Source organism: Opisthocomus hoazin, chromosome 9 (genome assembly GCF_030867145.1).
Source record: "Opisthocomus hoazin isolate bOpiHoa1 chromosome 9, bOpiHoa1.hap1, whole genome shotgun sequence".
Lineage (NCBI taxonomy): Eukaryota > Metazoa > Chordata > Aves > Opisthocomiformes > Opisthocomidae > Opisthocomus > Opisthocomus hoazin.
The window spans coordinates 36,827,276-36,848,970 of NC_134422.1; the positions used below are offsets into that span (position 1 = coordinate 36,827,276).

General features: G+C 50.5%; 1 protein-coding gene across 1 annotated transcript; it reads left to right on the plus strand.

The window, feature by feature from the left end:
• The first annotated feature begins 1,247 nt into the window (after window positions 1-1,247).
• On the plus strand, window positions 1,248-15,557 carry ASB1 (ankyrin repeat and SOCS box containing 1). Its single transcript, XM_075429950.1, has 5 exons — window positions 1,248-1,318; window positions 1,432-1,578; window positions 3,474-3,776; window positions 8,259-8,644; window positions 10,475-15,557. The coding sequence occupies exons 1-5, from the start codon at window positions 1,281-1,283 to the stop codon at window positions 10,606-10,608; spliced, it is 1,008 nt and encodes a 335-aa protein (XP_075286065.1). The 5' UTR covers window positions 1,248-1,280; the 3' UTR covers window positions 10,609-15,557.
• The last annotated feature ends 6,138 nt before the right edge of the window (window positions 15,558-21,695 follow it).

Sequence of the window (21,695 nt, forward strand, 5' to 3'; positions counted from 1 at the left end):
AGCACGGGCCAAGCTGAGGGCCGGAGCTCCACCTAGCCCCCATTGTCTGGTTTCCAGATCTGGTCCCTTTAACTCAAGGAGGGCCAAAAAGACATTGAGTCAGGTTTCTGGACTGGCAGCCAATTCTTTCCAGGGGATGTTTCTTGGCCTCAGGTCTGTCTCGTCTCATGGCGTAAGGATTGCAGGCAGGGGAAGGTGGCAGCGCTTGCCAGCACCAGTGGCTTCTGAAAATCCCATCGCTTCCTTTCCCCTTTTGATCTTCCACTGGGCCAGGCGAACAGGTTTGATTTGCAGATCGTGCCTCTCTCCTCCGTAACACTTACAGGAAACCCTGTTTGCAGCCAGAGTCTGGCGTCCATGGGCCAACAGCCCGCCACGGAGCAGCAGGAGTGGAGCCGCGGGAGAGCGAGATGGACGACCACCCTTCCCCTCTGGCACTGGGGACTCGAAGACGCGCGCTCGGAAGCCGAGAGCGTCTTTTGAGAGCGGCTCCGTGGCCAGGGCGCCGACACGGCGAGCCCTGCCCTGGGATGAGGAGGGCTGTGGTGCCAACCGCTCTCCTCGCAGAGCTGCCATGTCCCTGTGCGCATCCGTTCCTTGGCGGTGTTTCCGCAGCCGCCATCGCCTTTCCGCTTGTGGCTCCATCCACCCTCGCCAGGGCCCTTCTCTCCCTCGGGCTCGCAGCGACCTGACGGTGGGACAGGCCTGCTCGCAAACGCGAGGCCCCCAGGAGCCGTGCCAAGGAGGGAAACCAGGGCGGTATGGCCACCTAAAGCCTCCTCTGCAGCTTGCAGCTGCGGGAAACCTCGTCCAAGCCTCAGAAGGGCGAAGCTGTCCGCCACAGCAGCTTGGTCTGAGGTGGAGATGGCCGTGAGGGAGCTGGGACCGCGCGGTGAATCACCAGCGGCCCCGTTTCGGGAAGAAGCAGCCCCCAGGCCCCTTCACCAGCGACCGGGCTCTGCCTGGCTCCCACCAACACCCCAACAGGCCCCAGAAGCTGGAGGCACCGGGCTGAGGGAGAGCCGGGCCGGGTCCCTGCCGCTGAGGCGCCGCCGCGGGGCGGGTCTGAAGGAGGAATTGCCCCGGCCCCGCTCCCGGCTGCCGGAGCGGAGACCAACCGCCCCCCCCCCGCCGGGGAGAACCACCTTAACGCGGAGGCAGGAAGCCGCCGGGCCGGCAGGCACCAATCAGGCCGGCCCGGGGGGGGGCGGGCGGCGGCGGCCGGGGTCGGGGGTGGGGGGGGGGGGCTGAGTGAGGCGGCCCGGCGGTGCCAGGGGCAGATGGCGGAGGGCGGGGACCCGCCCGCCGCCTCCGGCAGGTAACGTGGGGGGGGTGTCCGGGGGCTGCTTTCGGGCTCGCCTTCTCCCGGGGGGGCTCAGCCTCCGGGCGGGGCTCAGCCCGGCTCCCCCCCCCGCCCCCGTCTCTCTCCAGCGCAGGTCGTAACCTGAAGGAGTGGCTGCGGGAGCAGTTCTGCGACCACCCCATCGAGCACTGCGAGGACACCCGGCTGCACGACGCGGCCTACGTGGGGGACCTGCCCACCCTCAGGAGCCTGCTGCAGGAGGAGAGCTTCCAGAGGTGAGGGAGGGGTGGCGGGGGGGCTGCTGACGCCCGCCTCGGGGACCCTCACGGGGTGCGAGGTCCCGCCGGAGCCATTGCGGGTGATGGCTCCCCGGGGCCGCTCGCCCCGCTTCCCCGCAGCCGGCTCCTCTCGGAGGCACCCCCCACCCCACCACAGCCCCAGGGCCCGCTCGGTTCTTAGGGGAGAGGTGCCCCCGCCGCCCCCGACATCGTCTCCCGGAGGCCAAGCTCCAGCCGGTTGGCGGCCAGGTCGGGCTGGAAACGTAACACCGTGAAAACAGGAGCCTGCGTATGATGGGGAAAACACACGGAGGGGATTACGATCGAATATAAACCTGAAACACCCCGCGTTATAAAATCTGCCCGGTGCTGAGTCTGTGACCGTGGGGATAGTTAATTAATTTTCCTGCACCACGGAGAAAGCTGCTTAGAGTGCAGAATGTCTCCCAGCCTCAAAGAAAAGCGCTCTTTCAGCGAAAAAGGAGGATGAGCTGTCCCCTCTTTCTGCCACCTGGGCCGCTGGGGCTCTTCTGAACCTTGGTCTGAGATTTTTTGCCTTGTTTTTGTCCCATGCCACGTGGGAACCCTGTGACAGCAGGGCCAGGCATCCTTCCCTGCAGGAAAAAAGCAAAAGTTTGGCAAGAGGAGGAGGGCTGGACCCGTGGCACCATCACACAGGTGATGGAATGAGCAGAGAAGTGACTTCTTTGAATTTGAGGGTAGGTATGGGATGGAGATCTTAAAATCTCCAAGGTTAAAGGGAACACGCTTGTCATAAGGCTTGACAGCTGAGGGCTCAATGTGGGGTTTATACTACTCTTTTTCCTAAAATGTGGTCAAAAAAAAAAAAAGTTGTGGCGTTGCTTTCCTAGCAAGCTCTGTAAATGCACGGTATAAAAACTGCTTTGTCCTGTACCAGTTACGTGGGCCTGTATGGAGTGAGCTAGAAGAGCAAATCCGCTGCTGTGCTGGCCAAAGAGCACTTTCACGAGCCTTCGCTGACCCTAGAGAAATCCCTTCCTCTCTGCGTGTTCCTGCTAAAATGGTACCCGCAGTGATTTGTGGAGAATGTGGGAGGGAGATCTGAATGTTTATGAGGTTTGTAGAGCTAACCTGAGATCTGGATGACCGTGGCAGCTGATACAGGTTATTTCAGAGGGGATCTAAGCAGCCGCCAGCCAGAGCCATCTCTGCTATAAATTGGAAAAGGTTCTTACGCCAATACAGCCGTCCCACAAGGATGCTAATGGCCTACTTACACTGTTCAGGGCAGGACGGCCGCACCTCCCGAGTTTGCTCCTTGCTGTCAGAGCTGAATTTCCCTGGATATGTGTTGTGTCATCCCATGGTGCCTGGCCGAGTGTGGATGTTGCCAGCGGTGTGATACAGATGTACACCTCCATTTCCCTACATTGCTCCTCTCCTCCCATGTCCTTTTGCTGTTTCCCTGCTGCTTTGACAACCTGCGGCCCCTTTTGGAGCAGTTTGATTTAAACGGTGGCAGTCCCCAGCTTGGTCACCTCTGATCTGGGACATCTCCCTGTTCAGAGGGAGTATTTTATCTTTTTTATTGGAAATTTTGACTGAGTTTTGAGCCGGGGTTTGTCCCTCACTGGGCGTATGTGGAGCTCCTGACACAGCAGAACTGCGATAAAGCCCATCTTCCAGGTACTACTCCAGTACGTGCTGTGGTCTCTGGCTACCTACATGCAGTGCATAGTCAAGTTGTTGGCAGGAGCTTTTCAGGGTTGCTAAAAAGTGCCAAAATTGGGGAGGAAAAACTTCAAGGGAGCAGTTTGGGCTCTCCCGGCCCTTGGGGGCTGGGGGAGGTGGGGTGGTACAAGGTGACAGGAGGGCTTCTCTGACCCACTGCTTTTCCCTGCCGATGCCAGCCGGATCAACGAGAAGTCGGTGTGGTGCTGTGGCTGGCTGCCCTGCACGCCGCTGCGCATCGCCGCCACCGCCGGCCACGGCCCCTGCGTGGACTTTCTCCTCCAGAAAGGAGCCGAGATCGACCTGGTGGACGTGAAGGGGCAGACCGCCCTCTACGTAGCCGTGGTCAATGGACACCTCGAGTGTGCCAAGATCCTCCTGGAAGCCGGGGCTGACCCCAACGGCAGCCGGCACCACCGCAGCACCCCTGTCTACCATGCGGCACGCGTGGGCCGGGCAGACATCCTCCGGGAGCTGATCAGGTGAGAGCTTGGGTGCAGGCTGGAGATGGTCCTGGTGGGAAGAGGGGTGGCTCTGCCTCCTGCTCCTTCCTTTGGGATCTTTCCCCCATGGGGCTTGGAGCATCCATTCGCTCCTCACGTGCCTCCACAGGCCTGGTGAAGCTGGCCAAGAGGTGGACAGGAAAGCGGGTGGAGAGGTGCCCAAAGGGACATTCTTGTGTTCCCCATCGCTTGGCCCTGGCAACAGGTCTGTGCCCTGCTGTGTGACTCCCATGACTGTTCTCCTAAGACAAAGCCCAAGAGGCATTTCCGTTTCTGAGCCCACTATTCAGTCAGAGCCAAAAGTATCTTCCCCTCAAACTCCATTTCCACTGCCAGCTCCGTGTCCCTGGCTGAATTTATGAGGCAGGTGGATCCCCCAGCGAACCAAAAGCTGTTCAGAAACACTTCTCTTCTTTGTGTAGCTCTGCTGCTCTGACCGTTTACTGTCACTGGGAGGAGAGATGCTTATTACTGGCACGGTCTGTTCTTGACTGCCCAGCGTTTGCCCATCTCTAGGACGCTCTCTGCGTCATCTGACTCAGTCTCCCCTTGCCGGATACCTGATGCACAGCTCCATCAAAGGGGTGGCATCTCTGGGGCAGGGAGTGATGGCTGTCACTATGAGGTGATGAATGGGTAACCTTAGCTGGCTGGTGGGTAACTGGTGACCTCCTGTCCCTCAGTAAACTTCCTCTGAAGCACAGCAGCGAGTGGGCTTAAGGTCTGGCAGCAGGCTGTGCAAACTTGAGTTTCTGCGTCCGTGGCATGCCATGATAGTTTCTAAATTGGAAGCTTTTTGTATAAGGGACTGTGCTGACCAACTGCGTGGGCTGTTGACACCAAATAATAAGGGATCATAAGCGGAAGATGTAGGTTGTAGAAAGAAATAGTGAAAGAGAAGAAAGCTTATTTGGATTCACACAGAAACACTCTCCAGCGAATCACTTCAATGACCGCAAATGCTAGAAAATAACAGCAAAAAGGATCTGGATAGAAAAAATTTCAAAATACTTGGGGATTTTCTCCTTTCCTTTTTGCTTGCGGGGAAGTTAGTTTTCTTACAAGTGCAGCTTTAAGGAAGCTGGCAAGTAGAAAGAAAGGGAGACGGTCCCCCCTGCTTGCTCCTCTCTCAGCAAGGTGCGAGAAGGATGGCCCCGTCGCCGCGTGGTGGTTGGTACAGGGTTCAGCTCACGTGCTGCATTCCCGAGAATCTCCCCCGATACAGCCGCCGAGGCAGGGTGAAATGTATGTAGCAAGTGGTATTTCAGCAGCACATGGAGGGCTGATGCACTGATTTATGTGTCTGCTCCTTGGGATACCTTTCCAGCAATATTAAAAGCAAGATGTTGGAAAACTTTCAGGATTAAAAATTAACTGGAGTTTGTCCAATGTCTTTTTATTAGACGATGTCTCTCCCAAGGCTGCTAAGCTAATACCAAATTGTCAGATTGCCCAAAATTTCAAATATCTTGGAGTACAGATTTCGCAGATCTGTTCAGACTTGCTTACTTTAAAATGCAATCTTATGTTGCAAAGCTCACTCAGAGATTTTTAAAATGTTGATTTAAGGGATTTGGCATGGGGAGTGCGGTGAGGAAGACACGTTTACTGAGATACAAGGGTATATTTCAGCATATTTGACTTGAGAGAGCCTCAGTGTCCTGAAAAGAAAGCCCAGCCCAGTTCAGGCTTGCTGCAGGTGTCTAAACATCACCTGATTCTTTTTTTTTTTTTTTAATCATATGGTAGCACAATCAGGATTCCTGAATCCTACCGCAATTGCTGAACCAGCTAACCAAGCAATAGGTGAAATTGTATCCATTAATAGTAAATACACACATAGTTATGGAATGGCGATCCATTTTATAAGACGTCTGGCGGAAATATTTATGGTTATATTGCCAGGGTATAGATTACTTTCCTAACAGCTTGTGATGTGATCATGCCGCGATGGGATCAGACTGTTGCATTATCCTTGCAGTGCAATAGAGGGCTGACCCAGCGTATTAAGGACAAGAAGATGCTTTTGCCACACTAAAAATGGTGAGAAAGAAATCTGACAAATCATCCTGATGCCTCAGGCACATGCCTAACTGGGATAAAAGCAGAATTTTGTATTTTGCTTTGAATTAGGGGTTTCCACCCAGAATTTTGATAACAATAATGAAAAAAAAAGGACTGAAATGAAGGGGTACCTGCTGTCTGGTCAGGACCATGGCCGTAGGATGTAGTGGCCATACAACAGCCCTATGAAAGTCCCACAGCAGCACAGATGACTCCATCCGAATGCTCGTGTAGTCTGATTTTAAGAGGTTTGTTTATCTACAGGGAACATGTGCCGTTGCCTGTGGAGAACGGACATATTTTCTTATTTAGCCCTCCAGGCTCTCACTTAGTGAGATGATGCATCTGAGTGATGCAGACTGAGCAAAGTGTTGCGAAAGTCCACGAAAGATGGGACTGTCCCCTTAGTGTGCAGTGATCCCTGGGCCAGCTGCCTGGCCTGGGAAGGGAAGCTCGGTCCTGTGGCTGGTGTGAGGACCAGCTTGCACTCAGCAGTGTTGTTACTGTCTAGATCCGTCCTTTTTCTGCATTTCTCCACCCCGCTGGTCTCCTGAGATCTTCTCAGCCAGGATGTTCATGCTTGGGAGATCTTATGCATTGGGATAAAAATATGCTGCATGCCATTTGCAGCTCTTAGACAAGTTTCCTCAGCCCTAGTTCTGTGTGTGCTAAATTTAAATGAGACTTCCCATCCTCAGAGTTGAAGCATTTGGTTAAGTCTACGCTGGATAGGTACCAGCCCCTACTGGGTTCAGCGAGAGCTGTGTTTGCCTTGAGGCAGAATTTGTCCCCAGGTGGTTTCCTTATTTGTTTTGTTAACTGCAGAAAGGAATATATTGCTATCTAGGAAGACAGAAAAATCTAGTTCTCTGAATGCTCAGTCTGCAATTTTGGGAGGGGGACTGGTGGGTGAAGGAGCCTTTTATCCCTGTGTGGGGATCAGAGACGAGGCTTTGCTTGATCCGCAATGCTGCTGTTAAAACCAGCTACTCCTTAGGGGATTGCGTTGTCTTCCTCCTTGTTCCTGTCCAAGCTGTGTGTGAATTAGATGGAGTTAGTGTCCCCACTGCTTGGGTGTTACCCAGCCTGGGGGAAATCAGTGCTTATTTCCACTGTCTCTTCCTTCCTCAGCATTGCTGTTTTTCAAATTCCGTGCTTTTCCAGAGAGTGACCCTTGGCCTTTTTGCTCCTGTTTATTTGATCACATTCTTCACTTCCTCCGAAAAATGAAAAGAAATGCAGCCAATAAGCCTTGTTTTCTGCTCGTGCACAATTTAGTGCCATCTCTACTTCCCCAAAAGAAAGACGCTGCAGGCACTGCTTCTGTTTGATGACGACGCTGATGTCCATTGAGCCGGGCTCTAGCCTGCTGGCATGCCTTCTCTACGCCACGGCAAGCCCGAGCCCGCTGTGCTTTGGCCGCAGGGCCGATGGAGCATTTGGCACACCGTGGCACCGTGCGGCGAGGTATGGGTTTCTCTGTGGGGTAGAGAGAGGCAGGAGCCAGTTGCAAAAGGCTTGAGAGGTTTGCAGCTCATGGAAGTCTCTCCTTCAGCGCCCGGAGTGCTGGCCAGTGAACTTTAATCTCTCCGGCGGTATCTAGCATAAAATATAACCTGTGAATGGAGCTGTGCGGGGTGGATGGGGAGAGCGGAAGGTCTGATGCAATTATTTTGTGTTTTTCCAGTTTCCTACATGCTCGGAGTTGGCGGGTACATCCTTTCAGCTGAGCTGAATACTAGGGAAAAGGCCTCTTTTTGACTCCCTGGTGGGATTTCTGATGAGATTTCAATCACCCCAGCTCCTTCGGGAGCAGGATTTTCTCATATATGTTTCACTGTTGAGCACAGATTTCTGTTTCCATTTTCCTGCTGTTTGTGACAGTCAGATCGATTGCCGGGATTGCGTTTTGGCCTGTTTTATCCTGGTGGGGAAGTTATTTCACTGCATCTCTTCAACTGAGTCATTTGGAAACATCCCTGCCCCCCAAGCCGGCTCATTAGCATCCAGCATTACGTGGTGCTGGCTCAGAGCTGAGCTGTCCCTTGTGCCAAGGCCATGCTTGGCGCATCCTTCAGGAGGGCAAGGAGAGATGTTCCTCAGCTGCTCCTCCTCTCTTCAAAGCCCGGGCTGCTGTGGGCAGAGAAACAGCTTCCCTTCTTGAAGATGAGACTGTGCTGGATAAAGCATGCCTACTCAGAAGCCCCTCCAGGCCCATCTGAGGGTAGGTATGGGCGGTTCTTGGGTGGTGGGCCACAGAGGTACCAAAGACAGGCAGGGTGCTCACCCTCCGGGTGTCCTTCAGACTCATCCCCTGCCATTTTGTCACCATGGGCTGCAGTTGTGCTGCTGTTGCCCTTGTTTCTGAACCTCCGCTCTTCTCTTTCCCGCACCCAGGTACGGTGCAGATGTGGACGTGAATCACCACCTCGCTTCCCGGGTCCCCAGCCTCTGTCTGCGGCCTCTCACCACGCTGGTGGTCTGCCCGCTGTACATCAGCGCTGCCTACCACAACCTCCAGTGCTTCCGGCTGCTGCTCCAGGCTGGAGCCAACCCGGATTTTAACTGCTGCGGGCCCATCAACATCCAAGGCTTCTCCCGGGGCTCCCCGGTGTGTGTGATGGATGCTGTCCTGCGGCACGGCTGTGAAGCGGCGTTCATCCATCTCTTGATTGACTTTGGAGCCAATCTGAACCTGGTGAAGGTGGAGGCCTTGGGAGTTGAATCCACGGGAAGGGTCAAAGTCAACCCTGAGGCTCTGCAGGTGTTCAAAGAAGCAAGGGGTAAGTGGCTTTGGCTTACTGAAGTGGTGCTGGTTTTATCTAGCTCTGGTGTGACCATCCTCTTTTGGGTCTGGTTGTTGAAATGCCTTCAGCCAAGTGCAAAAGGATCGTGTAAACAGCTTATACCCAAATGAAAAGTGTAAAGCAATTCTGACACACACAAAAGATAACTGGGATTTAACGAGCTGTTAAGGTAAGCGTTAATGACTTCAGCACCCCTAATAGGCTCCCGAAGAGCTGTTGCTGGCCAGGCAGGTATCAGGCAGGAGAGGACCATGGGACTGGCCTCTCTGGATCCCTGGCACGGATCCTCAGTGTTGCTGTGCTGCTGCCTGCCTCCAGGTCTGTCAACACTGATGTCTCAATCCAATGGCTTACCTGTAAGCCTCCAGGTAGACTCCCTGTTTTTCTCCTGTTGCATTTTGTACGTTCACGTGGTGGTTTCCCTCTCGAGTCCTTCAGCTACCAATGATGCCTATCTCAGCAGCGCAACCTCTCTCTGTAATGTCATGTTTTTAATCTTTCTCCCAGCTCTTTTCCATCGCCTAAGCGTGTCCTCAGCAGCCTGAAGCAACGTTTAGGCAGTGGGGTCCTGTCAGAGCTGGATTTTGGATCTGCAGACCCACAGGCGGGTTATGGGATATCCAGTGAGACCCCATTCTCCAAAGCCATGCAGATGTACCCTCACTGTTCTTGAGCAACCTTGTGCTCTTAAGGGGGGCCCAGGGAGGGACCCCAGAGGTAGCTGTATCTGGACAGGCTACTTGGGAAGTAAAGCTGCAAATGGTGGTAGCAAGTGGCAGGAGGGAGCTCAGATGATGATGGAAAAAGGTGGGGGAAAGCTGGCTTTTTTAATTTAACATCCTCTGGGAAGTGAATGAGTTATGAAAGAAGTAAACCAGAGCCTCAGACCTGAACATGGCTAAATTTAGCTGTTATTTCTTTCTTCTTACAACTAAAGGAACGTCAATACAGTGCGCACCCTTGTTCCAGCAAGGGCAGCACCTTGTAAAACCACCAAGCTCAGCAGCGGAGTTTCCCTCTTGGACTCCAGAGAAATTTCAAAGGAATTCAGGTTGTGGGATACAACCCCCAGCCCTCACCCTGAAGTTATTTGGCTTTGCACGTGCCTGGTTTTTAAACCTGCCTCGACTTTTGCTGAGAAGAGCTGTATGTAAGCTGGAGCAAGTGGTTTCCATTAAGCCTGGGTTTAGGAGGCAAATGGGACTCCTCAGGTAGCGCATGCAAGGTAATGGAATGGTGCCTTGGAGGTCCAGTTGCTGAATCAACATGGACACCACTGTCCTCTTGTCCATTTTCCTGAAGAGCTCTTCATGAACGCAAAAGAAGCCCTCAAAAGAAAATGGGATAAGACCTGATCTGGCTGACAATGCTGTTGATTCCCAGGGGGCTATTTAGAGCAAAAATAAAGTTCACGTAATTTTAAAACGGTCCAAATAGTATAAAGCCTCTCACAGCCTTCCCTGGTGTGGATTTGGCAGTGATCTCCTGAACCCTCCCGTGCAGGGACTGGCTCTGTGGTCGCAATCCCGTGCAGTCTCCAGCTTGCCCTTCCAAACTGCCCGTGTAGCAGCTGTCGTGGCTCCAAATCTTTGGCCAGAAGGTTTGGCCTCCTCACAGGGAGGATTTGTGCACTCTCAGCTCTCCTGCGCTGCCTTCGTGTTGCTGTGCGGGATGTGGCCTCGGTGTATGGAAGGGGTAAATGGCTCCTCAGCTGTCAGACAGGGCTCGGCACAGTTTACACATTTTTATCCGTCTCTCGTCCTCTCTCTGTCCCTCAGCAGTTTTTCTCTGCTTTCTTTATTGCAGGCCGCACCCGGAGCCTCTTGTCTCTCTGCCGCATAGCTGTGCGAAGAATACTTGGCAAATCTCGTCTGGATCTGATCCATATCCTTCCAATCCCAGACCCCATTAAACAATTTTTACTTCATGAACTCAGTTAAAGGGCAACTGGCTGCTTTCCGGGACAGTTTGATTTGGTAAATGAGTGTGCTGATCAAGCCGGGTGCCAGTCCTAAACCTTCTCCCATGGTGAAATACTGTATTGCTCCTGGAGTGCACATAATTCCCTGCCCCTGTGATTTTCCCCTCCAAATTTAGGGTGCAGTGATTTTGTGTGTCTATTCTTAAGCTACTGGTTATCTAACTGGTGATCTCTTGTTTGCAACTGGTTGGGCTATGAGGCCCGTAAGCGTGTGTGGCTTTTACATGAGCAAATACGATATATCCTATAGCTGTTAGCATATGTCTGTCTGTATGACTCTACCTCTGTTACTGCTCTGTGTTACACACACCTTGGGTCTCAGCAGCACTTCTGCATGAGGAAAGTGTCTGTATTTAAGCCTTTCCTCTTCCTGTAGCATCCGGGGAGTCTCACCTTGGTAAGGGTTTTACAACAGCACTGTTCTCTGTCTGCTGTCAGTACCTGGCCTTTCTCTTCCATATGAAGTTTGTGGTTGCTGCTGTAAATGTGGGTGTATTTTCTTCCGTCCTCTTCTGGTGTGAAATGTGTCAGGTTTCCTGTCCAGTGCTGTGCATTACTTGGAAAATTGTATCCATGTCTCTACGTGCTGCAAGGTAGCTGCTGACTTGGCTTTCTTCGTGTAGAGGCCGCATCGCACGGGTGGGAGAGTAGCAGAACGTGTAATCCTATCTGGTCTGAGTCGTTTCTACAGAGCACCAGATCTGCCGTGGCAGCTTGGCTCTCCCTCCAGCACTGTGATGGACAAGCCCGGGGCTGGCCGGTCCTCCTCCCGACTGCCTGGGACTGGCTCAAGTCTCGTGACCACTGCCATGGCACGAGTGAGAAAAAGTGGAGAGAAGAGGAAAAGGTAGTCTCATCTCTGGAAACGGATAGCTACGCGGCCTGTTGTGGGAATGCGATCCCTGTGGCTCATTCGCCACTGCATGTGTTGGTGGGACAAGGACTGTGATACTTGGATGAAGCCAGCACGTGAACCTGAAAGATTTCTGGGGTACTTTTGAGAAAAGCAATGGCTAAGTTGATCTTCTGTTCACTGTAAAATGGGTTTGAATATTTGGGAGTGACTGGGAGTGGCAGTGCAGGGGTTGCTAAATTAAACTGCTGTGTTGCTGTGCTGGATGATAGTTGATGCAATGTCTGTGAGCCTAGCTGTGTGATTATGAAGAAAAAGACAACAAAATGATCTCTAGACTGCCTGCTTGCAATATTGCAGAGATTATGATGTTACTGAAGGCCCGGTAAAGTAGCTGACAATGCACAGCACGTCTAAATAGAAGCTCCTCCCTACCTTGTACTCCATATCCCACAGCGGCAGTATGACCAGAGAGAACTCTCCCAGATCCACTTAACAGGTCTTTTTGTTCGCATACTGCTTCTGCGAGCATTGTGGAAAAGGGAGAAGAAAGGACTTTTTGTGTTTTCTTGAAGAGTTAGGAGTTTATGTGCTTCTGAATGCAGTGTTGCATCCAGTAGCCTGGGCTCCTTCGATTTCCAGTGCCTCTACATTGCTGTTTACCTTTATGTCACAAGCTCACAGGAGAGTGTCGTTCTGCAGTGAGTCGACAGCCTTTCATCGGGATCTCAGGGTCAGCCAGTTCCTTAAAGGTAGCGATGGGGTCATTGTATAGGAAACACTGTCAAAATAGCAACTTTAGAAGGGCAGAGATGATGGTTCTTCAGGATATGGGGTGAAAACCCAGGTGATAATAGGTACTTGCTTTTACTTTACTGATCCAAGTCCTTTCTAGTCCCTGTGTTATGCGTGGTTATTTGGACAATTTTTCTTTGCCAGATGTTCTTCCCATGCCCATGCAGTTGGCAAGGATATTTTTCCAGATGTGATCCTAAAGATGTTAGGGATTTATTTACTGTATGCTATTAGTGCCATTAGTTCCAACCAATCAGTTGTTGAGAGGTGAGTTAAGCATGGGATGACAAGGACGGTACGACAGACCCTCCTGGGAATGGAATCTAGCTCTGGTTACTCTTCTCGTTGACCCCCTGCGGTAACAGGGAAGTGGGGTTGTTTAAGCTGCCTTGCATTTTGATTTTGGATGCCTTTGGCCAACAGCCTCTATAGGAGTAGATCCTCAAGGCTGCTGCCTGGGCTTGCCCCATGGACTTACCAAATAGGTCTTGACACTACTTACAAAATGTTCTTTTTCCAGAGGTATGAAGGAATGCAAAATCACAGTTCAGTTTCTGCTCCTCCCACTATAGGATGTGTTTAGGGTGGAGTTCGATAAGCAATGATGGACTTTTTTACATGTTGTATTGTCTGCTGAAGAACATGTGCCTTTCCAAGATGCTTTCAGTGAAGGGCAGGAAAAACACAGTCTCTGATTGTTTCCTGTTATTTAAGTTCCATGGCCAGGCCTGGAAGGTCCAGCTGGCCCCTTACATTGCGCTGCTCACTGATTTTAGGATAAGGTGGCAAAATTTAAACTGCTGAGAACAGGCGAAAGTGTGGTGATTACACCCAATGCTCAGGTACCAAAGCAAAGGATGCTTGAAAACCTTCATCAGGTGAGATATAATGGCAAAGATGTGTAGCTGTAGGTGTGCTTTCACGGTGAGAAGGCAGCGGTTTTGCACTGTTTCCTTTTCAGGCTTGCAGATGGTTTAGGTTTGCACCATGCTGGAGGCCAGGGCAGCCCATGAGCATGTTGCCTGGGAGTCGTGCGTTTGCTTTATAGAAGTGTTAACATGCCTGAAAGATGCAAACAGGTTGTAAAGCCTCTTGTCACCTTGCTGGTGGAACCATAATGTTTTGCAGAAGCACGAGCTGAACATACTGTCTGGCTCCATTGTAGAGGCAGAAAATGAGGGAGGTCATCTTGAGAAAATGCCATGGCAACAGCTTCTTTGGGTCGACTTTCCCCCCCTTGATTTTTACTTGTTCAGACAGTTTTGCAAACAGGTCACACATTAGTGCCTTTTGGGAGAAGGTAGTAGGGTGGATGTGGAAGGCACATTCTCCTCTGGGGAGAGCTGACTCTGCCGGGAATGAGCTATGGTGAAATGCCACGGTGTGGATGATGGAGGGTGCCCCAAAGAAATTCAGAGAATTTAGTTGTTACGGGCGTGATTAACACAGTGCCTGATGCAACTCAAGTATCTAGTTAAAGCTAAGCCTCTGCAGATGACCTGTTACAATTCTCATTGTAGCTGCCTTCAGTATTTGATCTGCTGACTATTGTGCCCTTGACTGACGCAGTCCTACAACATGCTTATGGGTAGTCAGCCAGTGGCACCCTGACCAGTCTAGCAACTGTGCTCCGTCCCAGAACCGTAACTCCCATGTGGGTGAAATTGAGGAGAGCACCCTCTTCCCATACTGATAGTGATCCCTTTGTAGGTCCCACTGGTAAGCTCAAGCCATGCTGGGGCTGGGAACTTAGACCTGTGTTAGTTTACCGTTCTTTGTTTATAATTTGAGATGTGATGATCGTGGTGCTCCAGCGGTGTGCTGAACGTTGTATGTATGGGTAGTTCTTTTGACCGCAAGCTTGAAGGACTACATGGGTCTTCAAATCCAGCCAACATGGAGTTCAAACCATTCCCCTGACCATGGATATCTCCAGTCCCCAATCCACAGGTCAAAGGATGGTTCTCCCAACCCAATAGCAAACAGGCTTGAAGTTCAGTGATCACTTGGACTTTTGCAGAATCAAAGCTTTGAAGTGCAGGAGACGTTTTGCCTGGACTACCCATCCAATTCCTGTTTTAACTGAGGGACTGTGCCTCCTGCAAAGGTTCTCGGCGTTAAACCTGGTTGGTCTTTCTTCTGGCTTGAGGGCCTGAAAGGAGTCCAACTCGGGGGGACAATTCACATAATGTTAAGCCCTAAGTGCAAAGACTACTGTTAGAGTAAGTCCCTACGGACATTGGGGGCTGAGGCTGCATAAAGCCAGATTTCCCTAAGTGAAGTGGTTTAATACACAGAAGATCTGGAATTTTAGTTGTAGAGAGATAATAATGAATCTCAAAATGGATTCATGATATTCACAGACCTTGATGTCCTGTCCTCTAGGGCCAAAAGCTATATCCTCTGGCTGTCCCTGTCCTTTTAAACCCAAGGAACAACAGTCTTCCAATATGAAATCTGAGTAGTATGTGCATATTATATATGGTCACACTATATAAACAATGTTTATTTTTGCCTTAACTCGGACTTCACCATTTCCTCCTATGTAGCAAAGCTTTTTCTTTTGTGAAAGTATTATTTTCCATGTTGTCCATGGGGCATGTTCAGATGACATTAGTAACAGACAAGTATCATGAAGTCATGGGTGGAAAAATTTAACACTGCTGCAGTGTGCGTCCCCTGTATTGAAGAATCCCTATTGTATTTGTGCATAATATGTACAGCGTGCATTGTGTGGCCTTGCTACAAGCTTGGGTGGGATAGGATAACAAGATTTGGGAAACGGTTAAAGAACCAAAACAGATCTGGAATAGACAAAGCAGTCTTTTTCATGTGGGCTTTCTTCTTGTCTTTGTTGCTATAGGGGATTTCCAGAGCACGGAATGCTGGTAGCTGGTACCCAAATAGAATTTCCTGCTCTTTGGGAGTTTTGCAAAAGGCAGAGGAACAGCATCTGTTGGGTTGAAGTGGTTTGGTTCCCACCCCCCCCCCCCATCCCCAAAGCCAAAACTTCTTACACCAAAACTAGCCTTTGAGGTACTGTACCTCTTTAGCCCTTCGTGTTCCAGTGAAGAAAGCAGCATAAGAACCTTTCCAGGACAGAGTAGAGGTGACAGAGTCCCACTCCCAGAAGTGCTACTCAGTGGTCTGTTGGTTTTGCCTGGTGTAAAACGCTTGTGCGCAGCGCGGGAGCAGGTAGAAGGTTACCTGTGGCGGGCCTGGATCCACGTGTAGCTCAATAAAGATGTTCCAGCGCAAGAGCCTGGCTGTCTGCCTAATCACTTGCTTCGCCGTGGGAAGGGGGACCACTGCCCTGTGCAGGGGCTGGATTTGCGAACGCCTGAATCCCGCCGGCCTGGGAGCCTGGAGCTGACTCCTCCTCATGTTTTGTAGCCGCTGGAGGGGGCCGGAGAACCGCGCTGCCTGCAAGGGGGCTACGGGCGAGCAGTGCTTTCCTGCACCATTGCCAACCCCTGCCTTGCCAGCCCTGGACTGGAGGGACGTGGCAGACAAATCGAAATGCAAACCATCGGGAATGTGCAGCCGAGGGTCCCCTCTGCAGACTGTACCCCCCCCCAAATCCTCTTTGATGAGCTTGGCGGTGCCGGCCTGCCCTTTCCCTGGGGTGCCGTGGCAGCTTGCGGCGGTGCAAGGTGGCTGCTGTCACCCGCTGCTGCTCAGAGCAGCCCAAAGCTCTTGGCTTCCCACCCGGCCCTGCAAAACAGGCCGAAGAGGGCTCTTCAGACCTCGCGTTTCTCCTTCTGCTTTCTTTCCACCCTGCTCTGGAAATGCAGCTCCTCAGTTTGCCCTGGCATGAAAGCACGCCGAAGTTGGTGTAATCCCTCAAAATACTGATATTCTTACAACTTCGCTTTTTCCGACGTTTTTGTTGGAAAACTCCCTCCAAGCTTACGCTGCAAGCATTTCTGATGGTTGCTTTGTTCTTCCTAGGGGTTAGCAGATGGGCAGGCTCCGTCTGCAACACCCGGACACTTTGCGTTCTTCAGCTCAGGTAGTAGAGAGAGCGTTTCAGGTACCTGAGGATTTAGTCCCTGTAGCTATCTCCAGTCGAGGGCACAGTCCCTTTTTTAAGATCCATGCTATTTTTGCTTGGGAGATGTTTGTCCAAGCTGGTGCCAGTGTTTTCTCTAAAGGCAAAAAGAGAGGTTCTCCTAAATTGGAAGAAAGCGATCAAATGGTTTGGAATTATGGCGATAGCGATTAAAAATAAAGCAAAACAAGCCCTAATTTGAAATTCTGACAGTTCCAGCCTTGATATTCCCCTTGCTCAGATGCGGCTCCCTCCTGCCTCCCGGTGCATCTTCCCCCTAGGCTTATGCAGTAGCCACCCCAGGTTGGTACCCATGACCTTGCTGGGTGGGTGCTCTGTGCTGCAGCTTAGAAAGAACAGGAGATTTAGCGTCAGCTGGCAGAGATCTGTGTGCCTGAGCGGCAAACATCGGGACAATAAACATGGAATTGTTTGAAGGGCTGCTAGACTCCAGCCGTGATTTTGCACGCTCTCAACCTGTCCCCTCTCGGTTATCACTCTGGAGTAGGCAGGCTGGGGTTTCTGGTCACCTCTCACTGAATTTCATGTATGGCTGGGGAGAAAAGCCCTGGGTGAGTCTGTCCTTGGTTTATATAACGGCATCGCAACATTTTCCTCATTACTGACACTCATTAATCTTATCTTAGGATCTAATGTGGAGTTCCCTTTCCTGCAGCAGCAAGGAAGAGATTTTGCCTTGCGCTCTGTGATGTTCAAATATTTGCTCTGGGCTATGAGAACCGACCGAGACTGCAGTAAATCTCAGGCAGTCTCAAAGCATTTCCTCTAGCATGCGTTACTTCCACTCCCCAGACGCTGCTGAGGAAGCCCCTGCTAGTTTAACTGCTTGATTTTTTTGTTCCCTATCAGCTCCTTCAGTCTTATGTCCCCCCCCAAATGAGCTGTCTGTCCCCTACAACTTGCAACCTGGAAGAAAAATGAGAGGTCCATGGCTCACCTGCGGTGTGCCTGAGAGACGGGGCAGCACGCACAGGGTACCCAGCTCCTGCACCCGCGCAGCCCCCGGGACCATCGTTGCGCTGTGGAGCTCATTAACCCATCTCCAGGTACACGCTTTTCCTGCTGCTTTCAGCATTTTTTCCCCCCAACGTATATGTACGAGCCTGATTTGTACTGTTCTGTTTTGCACTTTTTTTTCACTTTTTTTTTGTTGTTTATGCTTCAGAAACAAATGAAATCTGCTTTTGTTTACTGGAAAGTATGCTTTATTTTCCCATCATCGAGCATCTGGTGTTTGTAAAATGCACAACAAATCTTTCCAACAGAAAATCAGCCAGCCTGAGTGTGCCTGGCCAGGAGTTCACGTGTGCCACGATCCTTATCTTAAAAAGGTACGAAAGCATCCCAACCCAGAAAGCACCAGCCAAACACGCCGCACATGAGTGAGTGAAAAGCTACAGGTAAAATGCTGGAAATTCACAGTTCCCATCAAACGTATGTTTAGCAAAGGCTGTGAGTTACTGCAAGCTCAAGTTAGCCTTTGGCTGAAAGCTTTGTGCAAGAAGGGGGCAGTGGCGGGTGGTAAGTACCTGGGAGCCCCAGTAACAAGCATCTCGAAATATTTTCATAGGATGCTTCTGTCACTAGGAAGTCAGAGAGAAAAATAAAGCCAAGATGGGTAAGATGATGTGGGACAGCCACAGTTGTCATCAATTAATGGTTTTGACCATCCCCCAGAAGGTAGCCAGGTGATGTACGATCTGTACGCAGTCCACTCCCCGTGGCACGGGCTTTCTGTAAGCTTTCCAAACATACCAGGGTGAGGTGATGCTTGCAGACATGACATTTTCTCTGATGGCGTCTTGCCACAATCATCTGAAAGCTGCTAAGGGAATTTTGGAAGCTGATTTCCAGCCATGATTCGCTTGGCCAACTCTGCACTTGCCTTTAATTTTAATAATTTGGCGACATCCATTTATTTAACATTTTGCAAAGCGGGATCTGCGTTTTCTCAGAGAAAATCAGAGTTGAAGGATAGTAAAATGCCTCCATAAATTGGAAGTTAAATTAAGAAATTGCTTTAGAAGCACGGAGTACTGTTCTCTCCATGTAGTGGTGTCACTCACGGCATTGCGAGCTGTGGTACCAGCTGGAGGCACAGAAGATTACGGAGGCACAGGGAGTGCGTGGGATTGTTTTGTGGGTGTTTCTGGCCTCTCTGAACTGGTTTTTGTTTGCACTTGGAATGTAGCAATAGATTCATCCCTTGTTTCATTTCCCACAAAACACAGTTTTTACCAACAAGTCCTAATTTTGGAAAATTTCAGCAACTGAATATTTCCTATCAGTATGAAAGCAGCTTCTGAAAGTTTTCTCTTCTACTGGATGGTATCAGTGTTATTCTATGACAATGTCAGTAGCAGAAAGTCCCGTGATGCAGTAGATGCAATATTTCATTTAGCTTAATTTTTAAACTTTTATTTTCAAATTACTAATGGTAGCTGCAGCTTGGGCTCAGCTGGGACATATGTAGAAGCCTCGGTCGTGTGCTGGTGCGTGTGGCATCTCTGAGCAGCGCTTTGTTGCTGGGCAGTGCTGGGCAGGTTGAAGGTGCTGAGCCGTGGAGAGCCTGGCTCTGTCTTGCATGCTGCAGTCTTTGAGCCTTGTGGCTGCGTGCCACCGGTCCTCCTCACATCTCAACACACTCTAGCACTTGGACATGCACCTCCAGATACTTCTTTTTGGGCTGGAAAGGAATTTTGCTTTATAATGAATGTGTTGTGAGACTTTCTGTTGTTTAAAGGCATTCGAGTCCTTACCTTCATCAAAGCAACCAATAAAGCCTCCTATAAATGCTACCTAGGAAAACAGAAGTTTCCAATTACCCTAGCTCCACTCCAAATACCAGTTCCTATAATTACCAACCTCCATTAGCACAACTTTCTTAAAGCCAAGACATCAAAGCAGGGGTTCTTCTTTACCTTAGTCGGTGACTGCCACCAGTCTGGAGGTGGGTCATCTGTGCCTTCACATGTGCCAGCTGCTCTTTCCCTGCCTGCTGCAGCATCTCCATGGCCTTCACGACACAATACCACAGTGCCCTGTCTGAATCACCCATCATTCAAACCAGAACTGTAGCCTAAAGGCCATCTGTGAAGTCTGAAAGTTGAGAATTATTTTTAACTTGGTAGCCTGAGGCAATGTCTGGTCCCTCTTGCTGGGAGTTGTTCTTGCTGGGTGTTCAGTGAACTTTGGGTTTAGTCCATAAACTCTTGGTTAAGTGATAACCCTAAATATTTCATGCACCATAGACTATGAATGATGCAAAGATGTCAGCAAAGCCCGTTGAGCCAATGCAAACAACTCTAGGAAGCTTTACTGTTCCCATTGCCGGTGCGTGAACCTTGTTCCTCTGCTCTCAGAATATGTGCTCGTGCATCAAGAGAGGCCAAAAGAAATGAGGTGCAGGTAAATATGAATCCCACAGTGGTATGCTATCCAAAGACAAACATTAGGACAGTTAAAGGTTATTTGTGCATTCAGACTTCCATAACGCTGATGAGCTCTCTGTGCTGGTTGAACTGCTGCAGATCTGTGTTTGCTCCCCATTAGAGAATGTTTAAAATGCCACAGAAACGTGGTGAATATGCATCATTCCACCCCGAACCAGCACAAAATCCACTGGACAGTCTTAGCTGGACGTACATTCGTGTGGGACCCTCTTCAAGGTCCAACGGGAATATGGACACCGCCACCCTGGAGTTTGGAAGAAAATACTTAGCTGGTGAGGCAGTCATTTCCAAGGTCAGTGAAAATGGTAAACGCACTAGCAAACGGGACGTCAACGGGTGTCCGCTGTGAATTTGGCTCTTCCGATGTTCCTTTTCTCTGGTATGAAAAATGATTCACTCGGCTTTGAAGTACCCGATCTTCTTAGCATGGGTCAGATGTTTTAACATAACTAAGGATATTATATGGGCTAATTAAATCAAGGCATCTGGCATGCATATCATTCTGCAGATACGTTTCCACGGAAAACAGTTTATATGCCGTGAATGTCATGAGAAGATTAGATTACAAATCAGATGGATCCTGTGCTCTTCCAGAGACCACCTCTCTTTCAAATGAAATTTAGGCTACTAGATGGAGCTGGCTAAGTAGCCCTGGCTGTTTGGGTTCCCATTTGGCTCCTGAGCAGCTGATATTTCAAGTCTGCAGCCCCACTCCTCTCTGCGGCATCTGCTGCTCGCAAGAAGATATTCTTGATGTTTCTGTGTAGATGACTCTAGGTGTGCATTGGTGCATCAGCGTTTTCTTTTTCAAGTGCCTAAAGCTGCCCTGAAGTCTCCTCTGTAGCCAGCAACAAGAACAGGGAGAGAGCAACGAGCTCTCGGGCTTGACGTGGCTCAGGCATGTGCAGTGCTGAGGTCCCCTGGGTAGGTACGAACCTGGGAGCCTCCAGACCCGTTTTCTTAGTGTCTCGGGTTTTTTCCTTCACATCACTTTCCCCCTTTTTGCCCAGACTTCCCCAAGTCCAAATTGGGTCACAGTGGGCAAGTGCCATGTCTGCTCCGTGTGATTCACCGCTGGCAGGAATGTGTGATGCCGGGATGCGGGAAGTCCAAGACTGGCGATTCATTTTCCTGCAAGCCCCAAGCACTGACGTTGGTTTATTCCCACTGGGGGTCGGGAGAAAGGATTTTTTTTGCCAAATTACCCCAAATGTTGAAGTCCCTACATGTTTCAGCTATTATTCATGCTTTCTTAAAACAGAAGTAGCCCCTGAAAGGATGGGTCAGAGCCTCCTTTCGTGCAAGTCAGCGTGGTCCATTGGAGAAGCAAAACCAATTTGTACCAGAAGATTTTAATTAGCTCAGGAATTTAAAAGCCCAGCGGAAAACCGGGCTCGGGCAAACACCGTTTTATTTCCATGTCTGAGACAGTACTGCGCCTTTCGCTCTTGGTTTTTTGCTCCCCTGTTCACCTTTAAATTTGACAAGGACTTGTGAATCATGGGCCCTGTAAGCCCACGGTGATCTGGATGATTGTGTCTGTAGTGGGAGCACAGCAGGTCCCCAAGCAACACTGAAAGCCCCGCTGTGCAACACAACGCTACAGAACAGAGATGACCCCGGGCTTTTTGGGTCTCTGGACAGACGGGAGGCACACGGCATCTGCTTTTTGGGTGTCTTGCTGCTTGTGGGACATTCGTCAGGCTGCAGTTCAGCAGGAGCTGGTCTGCTCCCGGCACTGCCAAGATCCAGGAGTTAATTCTTATTCCATGAGAAGGCCAGAGCTTGCATCCAGCCAGTTCCCTGGGGTGCAGAGAAAGAAACTCTCTGAGAAATAAACACAGACACAAACAAACACCAGACTTGGCACATGG